This window comes from Eptatretus burgeri, chromosome 11 (genome assembly GCF_056783735.1).
Source record: "Eptatretus burgeri isolate ZD-2024b chromosome 11, Ebu_testis_v1, whole genome shotgun sequence".
Taxonomy (NCBI): domain Eukaryota; kingdom Metazoa; phylum Chordata; class Myxini; order Myxiniformes; family Myxinidae; genus Eptatretus; species Eptatretus burgeri.
This window is the reverse complement of record NC_140971.1, coordinates 27,163,055-27,178,550: the sequence shown is the minus strand read 5'-3', so window position 1 is coordinate 27,178,550 and position 15,496 is coordinate 27,163,055. Positions and strand designations below refer to the sequence as shown.

At 43.6% G+C, this 15,496-nt stretch overlaps 1 protein-coding gene across 5 annotated transcripts in view; it reads left to right on the top strand.

Annotated features, from left to right (window-relative positions):
- LOC147016725 (kinesin-like protein KIF2A) overlaps positions 1 to 15,496 on the top strand; it is a 105,655-nt gene that overhangs the window by 73,549 nt on the left and 16,610 nt on the right. For all 5 annotated transcript variants that reach the window (XM_085847867.1, XM_085847868.1, XM_085847869.1 and 2 more), the window contains 5 exons: positions 4,254 to 4,344; positions 4,482 to 4,545; positions 10,744 to 10,835; positions 11,096 to 11,238; positions 13,670 to 13,895. In XM_085847867.1, the coding sequence (XP_085703993.1) occupies positions 4,254 to 4,344; positions 4,482 to 4,545; positions 10,744 to 10,835; positions 11,096 to 11,238; positions 13,670 to 13,895 (616 nt within the window). The remainder of the gene's footprint in view (positions 1 to 4,253; positions 4,345 to 4,481; positions 4,546 to 10,743; positions 10,836 to 11,095; positions 11,239 to 13,669; positions 13,896 to 15,496) is intronic.

The following is a 15,496-nucleotide window of genomic DNA, read 5'->3' as shown; positions in this document are numbered from 1 at the left end:
TTTCACACGAGAGGCATTTTACTGGTCGAACAAAATACTAAGAAGCAGACAGTAGAGGATAGGTGGGAGATGTAACATTAGGTTATAGGTCTCAGTAAGAATGTGATTATGTACTTTTTAAATGCAAAGAAATGAATATAAGCAATTGTGTATATAAAAAGGCAGTGAGTACATGGGTCTGATATGCATTAGGCAAAATAACTCAAACTGCAATATGTGTCCACTGGGTGAAAGAGAATGACATAATCATGGCAAAAGTTGCAGTGTTATCAACCAGGTCACCTTGTTTCATAGTAAGACATTCCTTTTATCAATATTTAGGTAAAGGGAAACATAACTGACAGCCAATTCGACTCCAGCATAAAAATTATATTTATAAAGAATTCGCAACAATTATAATTGAGTACATGAATATAATTATTTTTCTTCCACAGGTACCTCCTGTCTGTGTGGAAGTCTGCAAACATCACTCCCTCCATCATATCCTTTCAACTAAAACAGAAAGCTTGCTTCCAAGTAGAAGCAAAGCATGGGAATCCATCAGTCGAATTTCCTGTTTTCAAGCAACGTGATTTCTGTTTGAACAGCGGATATGTTGATGCGTCTCAGCAATGTTCGGAGACATTTAAATCTCAAACATGAGGTTATGACTGTTTCTGTGGGCCTCTCTGGCTCAATCTGCAATCCTGCTTTGTATGCGAAGCTCTGCCTGTGCATACAAAGCTGCCCTCATTCCTGGAGTAATGATGACTTCCATCCACACAGTGTTGCTGTCAATGGAACTTTTTCCTTTCCTCTCTCTTGAATGCTGGAGTACCCCAAGGCAGTATTGAACTTTCTTTTCCTGGTCTGCCTAAACTACCTTGTGTATACCCCCCCCCCTTTCACACTTTTTTTTTTCTTTGTTCTTTGCACCGCACAATCATACAGTAACCCTATCCCACTGATGGTCAAGCAGCATGTATGTCCTCTGCTGATCTGGAAATTATCAGATACTGGTTTGACAAATGAAATGTGTTTTTCAATCCTGGGAAATCTGTCATCCTCCAAAAGGATTGTCAAACAAGTATTTAAATGATCAGCTTCTTGAACGTCTTGGCTTTACCATTAGCCATGACTTCTCCCGGGTCACCCATATAGCAAAGATGGTATTAAATAGCCAGCCATGTACTGGGAATCCTCAGTCACTCCAAGTCTTTCCTGAAAAATCAGATTTGCTTGGTCTATAAGGCCTTTGTCCCTAGCTCAATGGAGTACTATTCTCATCTATGTGCTGACGCCCCAGCATCACATCTGTCTCCTGGTGTCTGTGGAGTCTCAAACACTCAACATTATTGAACTCTCTTGCAAGAAAGCTGAATTTATGAGTTGTTCTGCATCACAAACAGGTTTGTAGCCTGTCTTCTGCCTCCTTTCTGGTCTTGCACCTTTTTGTTGTTGTTGTATACACTGTCGGGGCTCCATGAGAGCGAACACACAAACGCACAACAAGGGGAGCAGGACGCAAGAGGGGTGGGAGAGGGAAGGAAAAAAACGGTGGGGAACAGACATAAGATCTCTGGAAGGGAGAGGGGGTGGGGTGAGGGTACACAGGGTAAACAAGATGGAAACTACAGGGACTTTTGAGGTCCTTACATGACAAGAACTTTCAGGAAGGAAAGCAGGGAATTTAAAGGAGGTGGGTTTGGGGTGGATTAACGTGGGTAGAAAAGATCATGGTTTTGGATTGAGGATGATAAGAGATGGTGTTGAACAGCTGTTTTGAAGACCTGGAGGGAAGAATGGGACTGAGGAGGGTGTGGGAGTTTGTTCCAAAGGTGGGGAAAAAGAGGAATGAAAGGGTGAAGATGAGCAGTGATTCGTGATTTTGGTAGTTTTACCAGAAGGGGGTTGTTGGCAGACCTTGAGAGCCTTGCGTAAATATGGGGGTGGGACATGTCTGACGGAGGAGGGGGGGCAAGGCTGGAGAGGAGACTGAAGAAGACAGAAAGACCACCGACCTGCCTGCGATGAGACAGAGAGAGACAGACAGACAGACAGACATACAGACAGAGACTCAGCCTCACCGTGGGACATACTAATAATCCCAAATGCCTTGGTTTCCACAGCGTGAAGCCGAGAAAGGTGAGGCAGGAGCACCAGCCCAAAGGGGAGAGCAGTCCTCTGTCAGGCTGTGGACGAAGCTTTGTATGTGGTCAGGATCTCAGGTGTGCCAAGGAAGGATTTTGCATGACAGAGAATGCCCAGTTGGCGACTGGCTTTGGAGGCCAGCTTGGAAATGTGGCTTTCCTAGAAAAGATCATGGCAAATAGTGAGACTCAGAAGCTTGAATGAAAGGACTTCTTCAAGAGGATTGTTGATTAAGTCTGTGGGGGTGGGGGGAGGGGAGGAGGTTCCAGACGGTCCTTTCAGAGAGATATAGTGAGAGTGAGATTTTTCAGGATTGAAAGATGTTCCATGTGTTGGACCAGCTTGTGATTTTAGCCAGATCTGCAGAGAGTGAAAAGGATGCTGCTTGCTGATCTGGGGGATGATATTGTAGGTGGTACTGCAGAGTTGGGAGTTATCAGAAAAGTCATGGAGGATTTTCCAGTCGGAGAGATCGTTGAAAACCAGAAAAAGAACAGGTCCCAGAACACTGCCTTGAGAAACTCCAGCCTGGACAGGAAGAGGGCTTGAGAACGTTTGCTGCGGCAGGGGAGGAAGTCTGCGAGCCATGAGTGAAGATGTCTGGATACCATCTGGAGAGTTTGGTGAGCAGGGCAGGTTGCCAGACCGTATCAAAGGCACACGATATGTCGAGGGAGATTGCTTTGATTTCATGTCTGGCATTGAGGATGTCCATCCATTGTTGGCAGAGCAGAAGCAGCATATCCAGGGTCGTGACCTGGTCTGAATCCAAATTGATGGTCAGAAATCAAGCCATTGGAGTAGAGGAAGGATTTAATGTCTCAAGCGATGATGGATTCCAAGACATTGCTGATTATTGGGAGAAGGCTGATTGGTCTGTAGTTGCAGGGATCTGTTTTTGCACCTTTTTTATGCAGAATAGTAATGTTTGCTGATTTCCGATCAGATGGCAGATCACCTTGAGCAAATGAGGGGGTGAATAGAACGGAGAAGGTGAGCAAGAGCAACTTTTTGGACACATGGGCTGATGCTGTCTGGACTGGTTGCAGAATCTGAGTTGAGGTTTGACAGCAATTGCAAACTCCACTTTTTCAGGAGTAAAGGACACAGAGTCTCGGAACAGCTGGGTGTGACTGGGTAAGGTGGGTACAAAAAGCGATGGGTTTTGGAACACATGATTCAGAAGGAAACACGGAGTTTAGACCATTCAGCCTTTTCACGTGCAGTGTCAGCTGTATGGCCATTTGAGGTAAGGGAGAGGATGGAGGTGGAATATACACCAGAAACAGACTTAACGAGACACCACCAGGATTTGGAGGAGGGAGACAGGTTTGAGAGTTCAGACTTGAGATTACAAAGATGATGTTTTCTGGCTTTCCTGAGGTTACACACACTTGTTCTGAGCTTTCTGGAAGGAACTGAGATTGCCTTCTGTTGAATTAGCCTTCCATGAGGTGAAGGCAAGTTGTTTCAGGACAACTTCCTCGCCACAAGCTTCAGTGTATCATAGGCGGGAGGAAGGGTAGGACAACTGAAGACAAGATGGGATAAATCCCTTTGCCCTTCATGCTCTGTTCTCCACCTCCCTCCATACCCCCATCCTCCACCCTTAGGTCTATATGTTCTGCCAGTAATGCACTTCTGGTGAAACTCTTAAAATCCAGGTTTATTGCTCACCTCCATTTTTTTTTCTTCTTCTCACTTTGAAACAAACTTACTTGGTCTATTCAATATCACCCTTTCCTCCAGGGTTTCAAAATGGTTGTTCACCCACATGCTGAATATCTTTTCTACCCTCATTAACCCTTCCCTAGCCTTCCCCTTCATTTCCAGGTTCTTGTTCTCTTTATTCTCCCTTCCCACTCTTCAGTGTATTTGTTCCATAACTTTCATCTCTGGTTTACTCTTCCTGTTATTTCAGCCCCTTCTTGCTGTGTTTAAGCTTTTCTCCAACTCATTCACCCATTGTCGTCATCCCCTTACTCTCTCATTCTCCTTACCCATTCTTCCAAGTGCCCCTCTACTCTGTTGTTGGTATTCCCCCCACTTTATGTTCTGTTCCACATGAGCTTCGACTTTGCAATATAATTAAAGTGTGTAATGCTATCGTTTGTTTCTTACAGATTCACAGCCCAGCCATTGGTTCAAGCAATATTTGAGGGTGCCATGGTCACATGCTTTGCCTATGGACAGACTGGCAGTGGAAAAACTCACGTATGCTTTGCACTGAAGCAGCATTCCACACTGACACAACCTGCTATTTAAATGTGTACAAGCAAATCTATTGTTTAGTTGTTTTTTTTTGGTACTTCATTTTTATTCTTAATCCAGTTTAATTTTCTTTTTCATAGACAATGGGTGGAACATGTTCAGGAAAAAGCCATGAGGGTTCTCATGGGATCTATGCTTTGGCAGGTGAGAATTGCTCCATAAAATGATTGTCATGTGATGGAGGATTACTAATGATTTGTTGGTTCTTTAATTCTAACATTCGTTAAACAGTGCAGCATCTCCTTTTTAATATCCAGTACCATTACCAGTCTGCTTTTCCAGGAAGTTACTTGTGTGATTCCTCGTTTATTGTGCCTTTCTCATGATTTCGTTAGCCTTGCTAGTCTGCAGTTTCCATTGAGTGTTGCAACCCATTAATGTGAATACAAGTTGGCACTTTACTTGTTCCATTCTCATTTCAACTGAAATGGTCAGAATCTTTTTTTTTTTGTTTTTTTTTGCGATACAAAAGTTTCTTTGCGTTGTTGCATGAAATATACCTCTCGTTTAGCCTTAGCCATGAATGCCACTTAAATTTGACGAAGCTAAGTCTCGGGCTGGATCCAAAGATTGTCACAATAATATAAACGGCTCGCTGGACTGATTTGGCCAAGTGATTATCCAAACTCGTTTGATCCAGAATGGTTCATGAAAGAGCATTTACAAGTGAATGAAATGATTTTTGGAGATTCTTTCAAACAAATCAAGTGAGCTCATGGGGATAAAAAATATTATATGGAGATTGATTTGTCATGAACATGTCAACATGACCACCATTTTGTCTGCACTTCCTCCAAGTGAACCTGGTGTTGGCTTTCCCTTTTAGGTGTTTGGCTAAACATCTTGGGGTCCTGAGTTTGAGCCCCTGTTGTTCCGTTAAAATAACATCAGGTTGGTTTCCTCAGCCTGTCATTTCGAGGTTGGCAAAATGAGTACCGATTTACTGGGAAGAATAAGCCATTTGAGTATCCTCTGTTGTTGCAGTGGCAACCTGTTCAGGATTGTCCACTGGCCAAGCAAAATTGCTTCAGCAGCCCTATGCATCTGAAGATGTGAAAGGAATGCTTCTCTTCCTTTCTTCCTTCTTTATGATAGACGAAATTGTTCACTGCTGTGGCCAGTTCTCGCCGATTTGAATTTCACAATGCCACGCATTTTTTTTTTTTTTTTTTTTTTTTTTTTTTTTTTTTTTTGCTTTCAGGTCTGTGAGAGCTTATCGCCTTTGTTTTGACATATGCGTCAGTCCTTGCCATTCTTTCCTGTGCAGTGTATGTCAGTTTTATTGTATGTCCCTGGAAGGGAGATTAACGAAAATAAAAAAAACTTCAGGTTTGTGGTTGATCAAATTCACTGTGACTGAATGGAATGAACTTGTCCCCATTAGACGTTAATTTCGATATCCGTTAATTCATGATCAGTCATGCACGTCAGTGTCTCAGCACGAAGGTGAATTGGTGCACCAAATGCCCTTGCACTCTGCCCAAGCACGAGTGCATTCAAGTCTGTTTTGACAAGTGCATTGCTTGGTATCAGACTCCTTTGCACTTGCACTGAATGACATTCGATAGGAATTTTGGTGCTGGTGCCGAATTCATCTTTCGTAGTTCTAGTCGATTGTTCATGAGACACCAGCCCCACTGCACTGGATTCAAGGCATCATCTCCACCCATCTACACTTGAACTTGATAGTACACTCAGTGTGAAATTTGGCAGCTTCTGTTAGGGGCAGTGTTTGCACCTGTACGTTGGATTTATTCATGGTCATCACCTCTTTTAACCATTTCATGGAGACAGACAAGCGCTCTTTCACCAGCTGAAACTGTCTGTTTTGTGGGGCTGTTGCAAATGATGTACTTGTTTTGTTTTTGTGATAATTAATCGGTTTATGACAAAAATTGAAAATTTTCATCATGTTGGTTTGTTTGTGAGTGCGATAACTCGCCAACACTTTCAGCTGTCTTCATCAAACTTTGCTGGAGGATTCCAAAAGACAAAAGTGAGGCTATCAATATTTTTGTCTGTCAATGGTGACTGTGACGTCATTTGCATAAAACTGAATCGACCAAAAGTGTTTGTGCTACGTGACATCAAACTTGACACAAATGAGTTGGAAAACATCACCGACAAATTCTGAGCAGATTTGATAATCTGATCGTTATTAAAACACGATTTCTGTGGGGGCTGGGAGACAGATGACGCTTTTCCAAAATGGTGGAAATCTGTTGCAGTAGAACATTGTTTCCATGGCAACGAAGTCACCAATGTTCAAGTAGAGGGGGGGGGATTTTGGTGGGGGGGGGGTGGTACAAAAAATAAAATTACTTTGTGGCAATTTGATACCTGCATCTTGAAACATTTCCAAGGTCAATGTGACAGTGACATTTGCATGATTTTCCTAAGGTATCCAAGGCCATCTCCACTCTTGGTTCGCAGACTTCCTCTCCTGTCGCAGCCAACATGTGGCCCGAAATGGAGTTCTCATCGCCTGTTCCTGTCCAGGCTGGAGTTCCTAAAGGCAGCGTTCTAGGCCCTGTTCTTTTTCTGATTTTCATCAATGATCTCTCTGACTCTGGAAAATCCTCTTTATCTCTTTGCTGATGACTGTCATACCATCTGTCATCCCCCAGCCCAGCAAGCAGCAGCTTCTTCGCTCTCTGCAGATCTGGGTAAAATCACAAACTGGGCCAACACGTAGAACATGTCTTTCAAGCCTGACAAATCTCTCACACTTCCAATGTCTCTCCGAAAGAACGCTTTAGAACCCCCCCCCCCCCACCCTCATATACTTTCTCAACAATCCTCAAGAATAAGTTCTTCCATTCAAGCTTCTGGGTCTCACTGTCTACCATGATCTTTCCTGGGAAAGCCACATTTCCAACCTGGCCTCCAAAGCCAGTCGCCAACTGGGAATTCTCTGTTGTGGAAAGTCCTTCCTCCGCCAACCTGAGCTCCTGACCACTTACAAAGATTTCATCCGCAGCCTGATTCAGTACTGCTCTCTCCTCTGGGCTGGTGTTCCTGCCTCTCACCTTTCTCAGCTTCACGCTGTGGAAACCAAGGCATTTAGGATCATTGGTATCTCCCGCGGTGAGGCTGAGTCTTTGGGCCTCTCACACTCTCATCGCAGGCAGATCGGTGGTCTTTCTGTCTTCTGGAGTCTCCTCTCCGGTCTTGCCCCCCCTGCTCTGTCTGCGATATGACCCACCCCCCCCCTCCCCATATTTCTGCAGGGTGCTTGAGGTCCGCCAACAACATCCTTCTGGTGAAACTACCAAAAAAAAAGAATCGCTGCTTACCTTCACCCTTTCATTCCTTTTTTTTTCCCGCCTTTGGAATAAACTCCCACACTGTTCAATCCCATTCTTCCCTGCAGGCCTTCAAAACAGTTGTTCACCACCACCTCTTATCTTCCCCCATCTAAAAACCTTGATCTTTTCTACCCCTGTTAATCCACCCCAAACCCACCTCTTTCAAATTCCCTGCTTTCTTTCCTGAAAGTTGCTGTAATGTCCATTTTGTATACCCTGTGTTCCCTGCCCCATCCCTCTCCCTTCCACAGATCTCTTAATGTCTCTGTTCCCCACTGTTTTGTCCTTCCCTCTTGTCTCATGCCCCCTTGCTGTGTGTTGTTTTAGCTCTCATACGAGCCTTGACAATGTATCCAAAAATACAATAACCAAAAAAAAAAAAAAATCCCTGTCGGGCTATGGCCAGACACCTTGTGTTTTTTGTTTGTTTGTTATTAGAGTGGCTCCTTTTACTATGCTGATCAAACGATGCTGTGTGTGCTGTCACAAACGCACAGCCTGTGAATGAAGGGCAAAAGGTGGCATAATTAATCGCCTAAAGATTTATGGAGAGCGTTATCCCAAAGTCAGTGTTGCATTTTTTTCCTGGTTTTAGAAATAATCCTTTAGTGTTGGTGTGATGACAAAGGAGCACCAATAGATCATTGTCCTCCGGAATTACAGGAGTGACACCTGTTGAAGAACAGTCCATAGCCGTTTGTGTGATCAGCAGATCGGGTCAGCTTGTATTGTTGTTTTCTCACTTGAACTGAAAATTTCATGAAGAAGGCCAATTAATTGTCATGATTGGGCAGAAAATGATTCAGAACCATCTGGCTCATGAATGCCACTTTCAGACCAATGGCTCCCTTGTTTCTTCTGAGATGCATAAAGTCTTTTGTAGATGACTCCGAAACATCCATTAATTGCTATGGTTGGATTTGCATACCTCCATTTCACATGTGCCACACACATTGCAAATGCCTTTGAATGTGGTATTTTTCTTCCACGGCAGTTTGTGGAGCAGTGACCCGCCATCCAAGACATGCCATGCTCACCTCTTGCGCTCATTTCTGGTCTTTGATTGAGATGCTCATCTGCTGATTGTAACTTTTGCTATTCTCTGAGGAGGCCGTGTTATTCAGAGCTGTTGGGTGATTTGATCATTCATCATTTCATTTCTCGTCAGAGTTGTCGTCCCTTTTCTTGTATTGTGCTACCTTGGCCGGCACTGAACAGTTGTGGCTTGACTGATACTGCCTTTCCATCAAGTCACACATTTGAAACCTGGTCTTTCTTCTTGAAGCTGAATTCAAAAGCATTATTGCTATCCATCTTCTCTGATAGCCACACTCACGTGTCGTGCTTCATTGTCATTCACTGGCCTACATCAGGTCATCCATTTGTGAACACAAAATGGTCGCATCCTCCCCTGCCCCACCTTGCTTGTATTTCACACAATAAGCTTCGTAGCAAATTTCAGACATCTCATCTACTAAATTGCCGACTCTGCTGATCACTGTTCATCAACCATGCACAGAAAAGCTTCCTTCCTCACCAAATCTGCCCGTCCTAAACGTGGCTGCCTCGCCGGTGGGTTCTCTTTGGAATCATGAAGGAATTTGTTCTCCTGTATGAAGATTCTTGCTCCATGCCTGGTGGTATATAGCATCAGCGGCATGAAGGTCACGTGCATATATTATTCTGCCCTGAACAGTTTCAGCTCATTGGTCACCCCTCATCACAAGCTCGCATGATGGAAGATTGAAAATACCAGCTCCTGGCAAAGAAAACGGTCACCCTTATTTTCATGGACTACCAGGGTCCCACAGAGGAAGCAATGATATTTGAAATTGAACTCTGGCTCCTTTGTGCGGAGACATCACCTTCGTTGTCCTTTTTTCTTCGATTTGATGCTTCTATTGCAGTAAGTTCTCCAGCAGTCCACATATAATCTCTGCCCTTTGGTTGCAGGAACGTTCACCCCTCACAAAGCACTCGCGTCGTTCATACTTGCCACTTCCTTTTGCACTGATTTTCACGATATTCTTACCATTGTCAATGACCTCGCAAATTGCAGTCTCCATAATGCAGCATACACAAAGCAATAGTTTCAATCTTGAATCGAGGCAAATATGAGGGGTTAATCATTCAGTCTTTACGGTATAAAAAAAAGAAGTCATTTTTCGACTTTGCTGCCACCTAGAAGTAAATTACATTCACATCATTATCATTAACACAATGATCGATATATCCTGGGCTGCTATCTGATGAGATCCTTGCGGAAATTGCTGGGAAAAAGCCTCCTCTTGCATCCGTATCCACTTGTCATGATGATGATGTCGGTGATTTTAACCTTGGAGTCTAGGCAATGTAGCCACAAAATAGGTGACCCATAACGAATTGCAAATCACTTTCTCTGCTGCAAATGGTTCACTATGATCCCCTAAACATCATATCCAAAATCGGACTTCAAGAAAGCAGTCTAAATGGCATAAAAAATGGCAGACACCACAAACTTTCGACCCTCATATCTCCCTAACTGTCCACTTTGAGGCCATATAAATGTATTACGGACAGATAAGTGACCCCGTCGTGTCAAGAAAACATGTTTAAGTGTCAATGATGAAGACTGGTCTGGCTCAAACTGGAGGAAAAGCCCAATGGGGCATTGCAGACCACCTACTTTCCTGAAGATCTTTGGTGATGAACGTGCAGGGTTGTTTGTGACGATCCACTTGCATAATGGTGGTGTTCACCGTGATGAGCTTTATTTTCAAACCTTCCATTCATTAAGAATCTGAACTTCTTCACAAGTGCTGCTTCAGGTGTGTTTGAACATTCCATCTGGGCTTTGTCTACCCTTTTATTTTAGCTTTTCTAAGTCGTAGTTTTGAATTGTTATGCAGCTTGTGCTGGTTTTGAAATGAAAGACTTTGATATTGGCATATTAGCTTGGCATCATATATAATAACTGTGGACATCATTGTTGCTTGGTGAAGGTTGTTTGCCAATTTGTGGTGGCATGTTTACTTGACTGGCCTGTCCCTTTCAGCACGTGATGTGTTTGAGCTGATAATTCAGCAGCGGTATCAGAGTCTTAATCTTGCTGTCTTCGCTGCTTACTTTGAGCTTTATGCTAGCAAGGTGAAGTACTAGTTTATCATTTTGAGGGATGATGTATAAAATGTCTGGTGGTTATGCTTGTGTTGTGGCTCGTTTTCATCCCTGTGAAATTAATTAATTTAAAAATGGGATTACTTTTTGTTGATTTGTAAACTCGATGCTTCTCGAGAGCATCAGTGCCCACCTTCGGTTTATTTTCAAGCTCGTGATGATCTTTGCAGATATAAGATTTGGTGATCTTTGCAGGTTTAAGTTTGTAAGTGTTTTAAATTCCATTGCAGGTATTTGACCTCTTGAATGGAAAAGCAAGACTTCATGTGATGGAGGACAAGCGAGGGCAGGTCCATGTGGTTGGCCTAAAAGAGATCCTGGTTACTGATGCATCTCAGATCTTGAGTCTGGTCAATGCAGGCAATTGCAACAGGTTGCAATCTTTCACTTAACTGCTCTATTTGCCTTTTTTGTGCTCAGGTGTCACTTCACTAATTTGAATATGGACATGAACAGAGACATTTTGAAGTAAATTACCACAAAAAGAAAACCACAAAGCTTTTCGTTGTGCTCTCATCAGGTGAAATTTGCTCAAAGTGAATGAGTTAATGAAGAACAGTCTAATAAACACCCATCAACAAAGTCAATTCTGATTGGACATTCTCGACTGATGCGTTATCATCTCCCAACAGTCTAGGTGGGAGGAGCCTGTTCAGTGTTCAGCTCTCCAATTGGAGGTTGCAGAGTCAGAAGCGGAGCTGCTATGGCTGTTGTAGAATCCTCTTCATCAATAGCTGTGATCGTGAGATGAGTTCGTGTTCCTCCTCTTCTTTGCACAAATGAGCAAAGCGAGTGGACAACCTTTTTTTGCCGACATAACGAAGGGTCCATGGAATCGATAAATGTCGCTTCTGGAACTCAATATCTCGAATGCATCCACGTTGTACTGTTCAGCACAGTTTGCATTCTTAATCAAATGCTGTCCAATAGCAGATGCACACAACGTTGGGATTGATGCTGGGACCTTCCGACAAGGACGTACCAGCTGTATTCACATACCAATAGTGTTTTTCCAAAGGGACGTGCTGTTTGATTCTGTCAGTCAGAGTCTGGGTAGTTCTGCCTACATACCGAGCATCACATCGGCACTTGAACTCATAAATATTATTGCTAAGTTTTGAGGTATGCAGAACATCCTTCTTTACTGCAGGAATCGGACATCAAGAGGTGAAAATCTCTCTTAGACGAACAGCCAGATACGTGTTTGAGACGCATCTTTTGATTTGTTCCTCACATCTTTGCGCCATTTTCCCTTTCCAAGGAATCTTGATGTGGACTGGGCACTTTTCAGGACCCGTCTTCCGTTCATCGATAGCAGTGAGGAATTTGTGCATAAACTTGATGATGATATACCTAGTCTTGTCCATCTCTGTCTGAAGGTTGGAGTTGGAACATGTCCTCTTGACTGGACTCAAAAATACATTGATCAAACCAATCTTGTATCTCATTGAACGAAGAATCCCATCGAGTATACTGGCCGGTGAAAGTGGGCTTTCTATAGAAGGACGTAGTAAATGATTATGCAGATCTCTTTATGAGGACGTCCAGAAAAGGTAACAGGCTCCTCCCACCTAGACCGTTGGGAGGTGATGACCTGTCAGTTGAGAACGTTCAATCAGATTTGACTGTTGATAGGTGTCTGTTAGACTTTCTTCTTTGTTACCTCATTAACTTTGTGTGAATTTCACCTGATAGAGAGCACAACGAAATGCTTTGCGGTTGTTTTTTTTTTATGGTAATGTTCTTTAAAATGTGTGTCTTTATGTCTATATTGAAGTTTTTTTTTAGTTCCAAGCATATTTTCAATAGTTTTGTTCATGTAGTTCTGAGTTTTGTGAGAGAGGGGAGAGTGGTTGCTATCTTGCTGGACATGCTTGTAAAGAGGTCTCTAAACTGTCTTTCCCATGCTGTTTAAAGAGTCTGTCATCATAATACCTGAGCAAAATAACCTTGTAGTTGCCATGAATCTGGGACTTTGTGATTTGAGTGTGCTCGGAACAACTACATCGCTCAACATCTGGCAGGTGAGTCGTTGCTCAGTCTTAGCACCAATAATGGTTTCTGGAGGAATGAATGCAAACATCAGGACAACCAAACTTAGGAAATCGTCTTAAACACCCTTGGTGTTGAGTGCATTATCGTTGAGACAAATGGGCATTGGTGAAGAACACCATTGATTCTGCGCATTTAAATGCAACAGTTATCATTTTATTGATTGCATTTTCCACATCTGCAACCATGATCTTTTTTTACCCCCATTAACCCTACATAAACTCCCTTCCCCACCCTACCCAAAGTTTTTTTTTCCTTTTATTTATTTATTTGCTTCTTGAGTTTGCAGCAGTAGCCATCTTGCTCACCCCATGTGTTTTCCCTGACTCCCATTCTTTTCTACATCCTGTATTTCTTAAAGTCTCACTATTTTGTCCCTCCTCCCTGTTGATGGTTCCTCCCCCTCCCCCCCTCCTCCCCCCACACACCCTCTGTTTTTGCTCCTCCACGAGCCTCGACATTGTATCCAAAAACAAAACAGTATATGATCGATGCTCAAGAGTAACAGATCGATACCACAATTAGGTTCACTTTATCGTACACAGTGTCTATCAACAGTGCTTATTGGTACAAAAGCTTGCAAAACGGAGCAAAATGTTCAGTCAAAATGTGGGACAATAAGTGTGAAGAACAGGCACAAACCTGTTATTACCGGTACTTGCAAAGTAGAATTGGAATAAAGATGATCTCATAGCTGTCAAATCGAGTGATTTTGTTTATTTCCCCAAACCCACTGCTTTCCTCGTCGTTAGAACCACTGGCCAAACATCTATGAACACCAATTCGTCAAGATCTCATGCCATCTTCCAGCTTATCCTGCGGCCCAAGAGCCTCCATCCTGGTTGTCCTGTGCCAGTACATGGAAAACTCTCTCTCATAGATCTCGCTGGAAATGAGCGAGGAGCTGATACTGCGAGTTCGGACAGACAGACTCGGCGAGAAGGGGCAGATATCAACGTCAGCCTTTTGGCTTTGAAGGTTTGTACTCTGATGCCAGTTTTGGCTGAATCTTCATTTTGTATGTTCTGGGGTGAATGTTTTGTCCAGAGCTCAAAGGTTAATGCACACCATTGTTTAAATTTTTACTGGCATTGAACTTGTCGCTCCGCTGTCAGTTGAACAATATAGCTTGTACACGTTTCAGTACACGAATACTTTATTGACAGTCAATATTGGCAATTTATTTTCCATTCCAGAAACCTTTTGTTTACTGCTAACAACCCAGTGTTAATTTTAGTAATCCACACATGGATTTGCCAAAAAACAATGAATTTTTCTGCTCCCAGGGATCAGACATTACGTCCTTTTTGTTCCCCCTCTCCACCCCTGCATTCTCCCCAAGTTGCAAAATGCAATGGTCATGGAAACGTGAATAGTACACTGTTGTGTAAAGGCCTAGCCTTGTGCTAGATCTAACACTGTCATGATGTCCAGTGTTACGCGTCTTAAGTGTTGTATGTCACCACACGAGGGGTGGTGTGGTGTTAATTAGCCTAGGGAGGTAAAATTCGTTCCCCAGTTCATGATTGCCCTCTGTGATTTTTTTTTCCCTATGTTTTTTATTTTTCAAGCCAGGCAGTAACGCTGGGAAACGAGTCCCTGAAACGACGACAAATAGGAGAAGCCCCGCCTCCCCGGGTTTGGGGGCGAGCAGGCCACGCCCTGGAAGCGGAGGATATAGGGCGAAGTAGATGGAGCGCACACAGCAGAGGAGAGGCTGGCGCATTGCTCATGTGGATTGTGGAAGGCTTCTGTCTGGATAGGACTTCCGTCGGGAGTTTGGCCGAGCTTGCACACCAGGTCGGTGTGAGGACTGCATGAGGCAGGTGGCACCTTTGGAAAGAGGAAGGCTGGCCAAGGGCGTAGCCAGAGGTCCAAAAGCGATGAGGCGAAAAGAGGTCGGGGGGGGGGGTGTTGTCCTATTAAGGTATTGTGATAGTAGTGGAGATAAGAGTATTCAGAGCACTGCCGGGTAGCTTTGATAGTTTACTCCCCAGTGAGCTCAGATGGCCAGAGGGCTCAGGCCAGATCATATTTCAGGAAATGAGCGACGAGGAAGCTGCCTCGTCTGCCTCAGCCTGGCTACGCCCTTACTGGCACGTTTTGAGCATTCGTGTGAAAAGCTGCTTGTGAATTGCCTGGTGTGCGTCTGCCCTGCGATGAGTGACTGCGCCATTTTGTGCACGTGCTGGTGGGCCAAGCTAAGTACCAGTAAACTTAAAAAGGAGGGTTTTTCTTTTCATTTTTGTCACCCTTTTTCTGTATTTACGTCTGTGTGCAAGGCCGCTACTGTAGGATTTATTTATTTTATTATTATTATTATTATTACCCATTGAATTTTTGTCTTTGTAAATATTTGTGCATGTTCATTAAATGTGTTTACTTTGAAGAAACTATTCGTGTAATTGTCATGGGTTTGAGGCTGAACCCCCTTGTGCTGTGCTGGTGCAGTGCTCCTGTGCCCTTCGCCATGCCCTTCGAGCACATGTTGAAATCTCCGTCGAGCAACATGTCTGCCGCCTCTTAAGAGACCGTTCGGGGGCTGTCTGTGTTAACCGCCTGGCTCCCACAAATTTGGT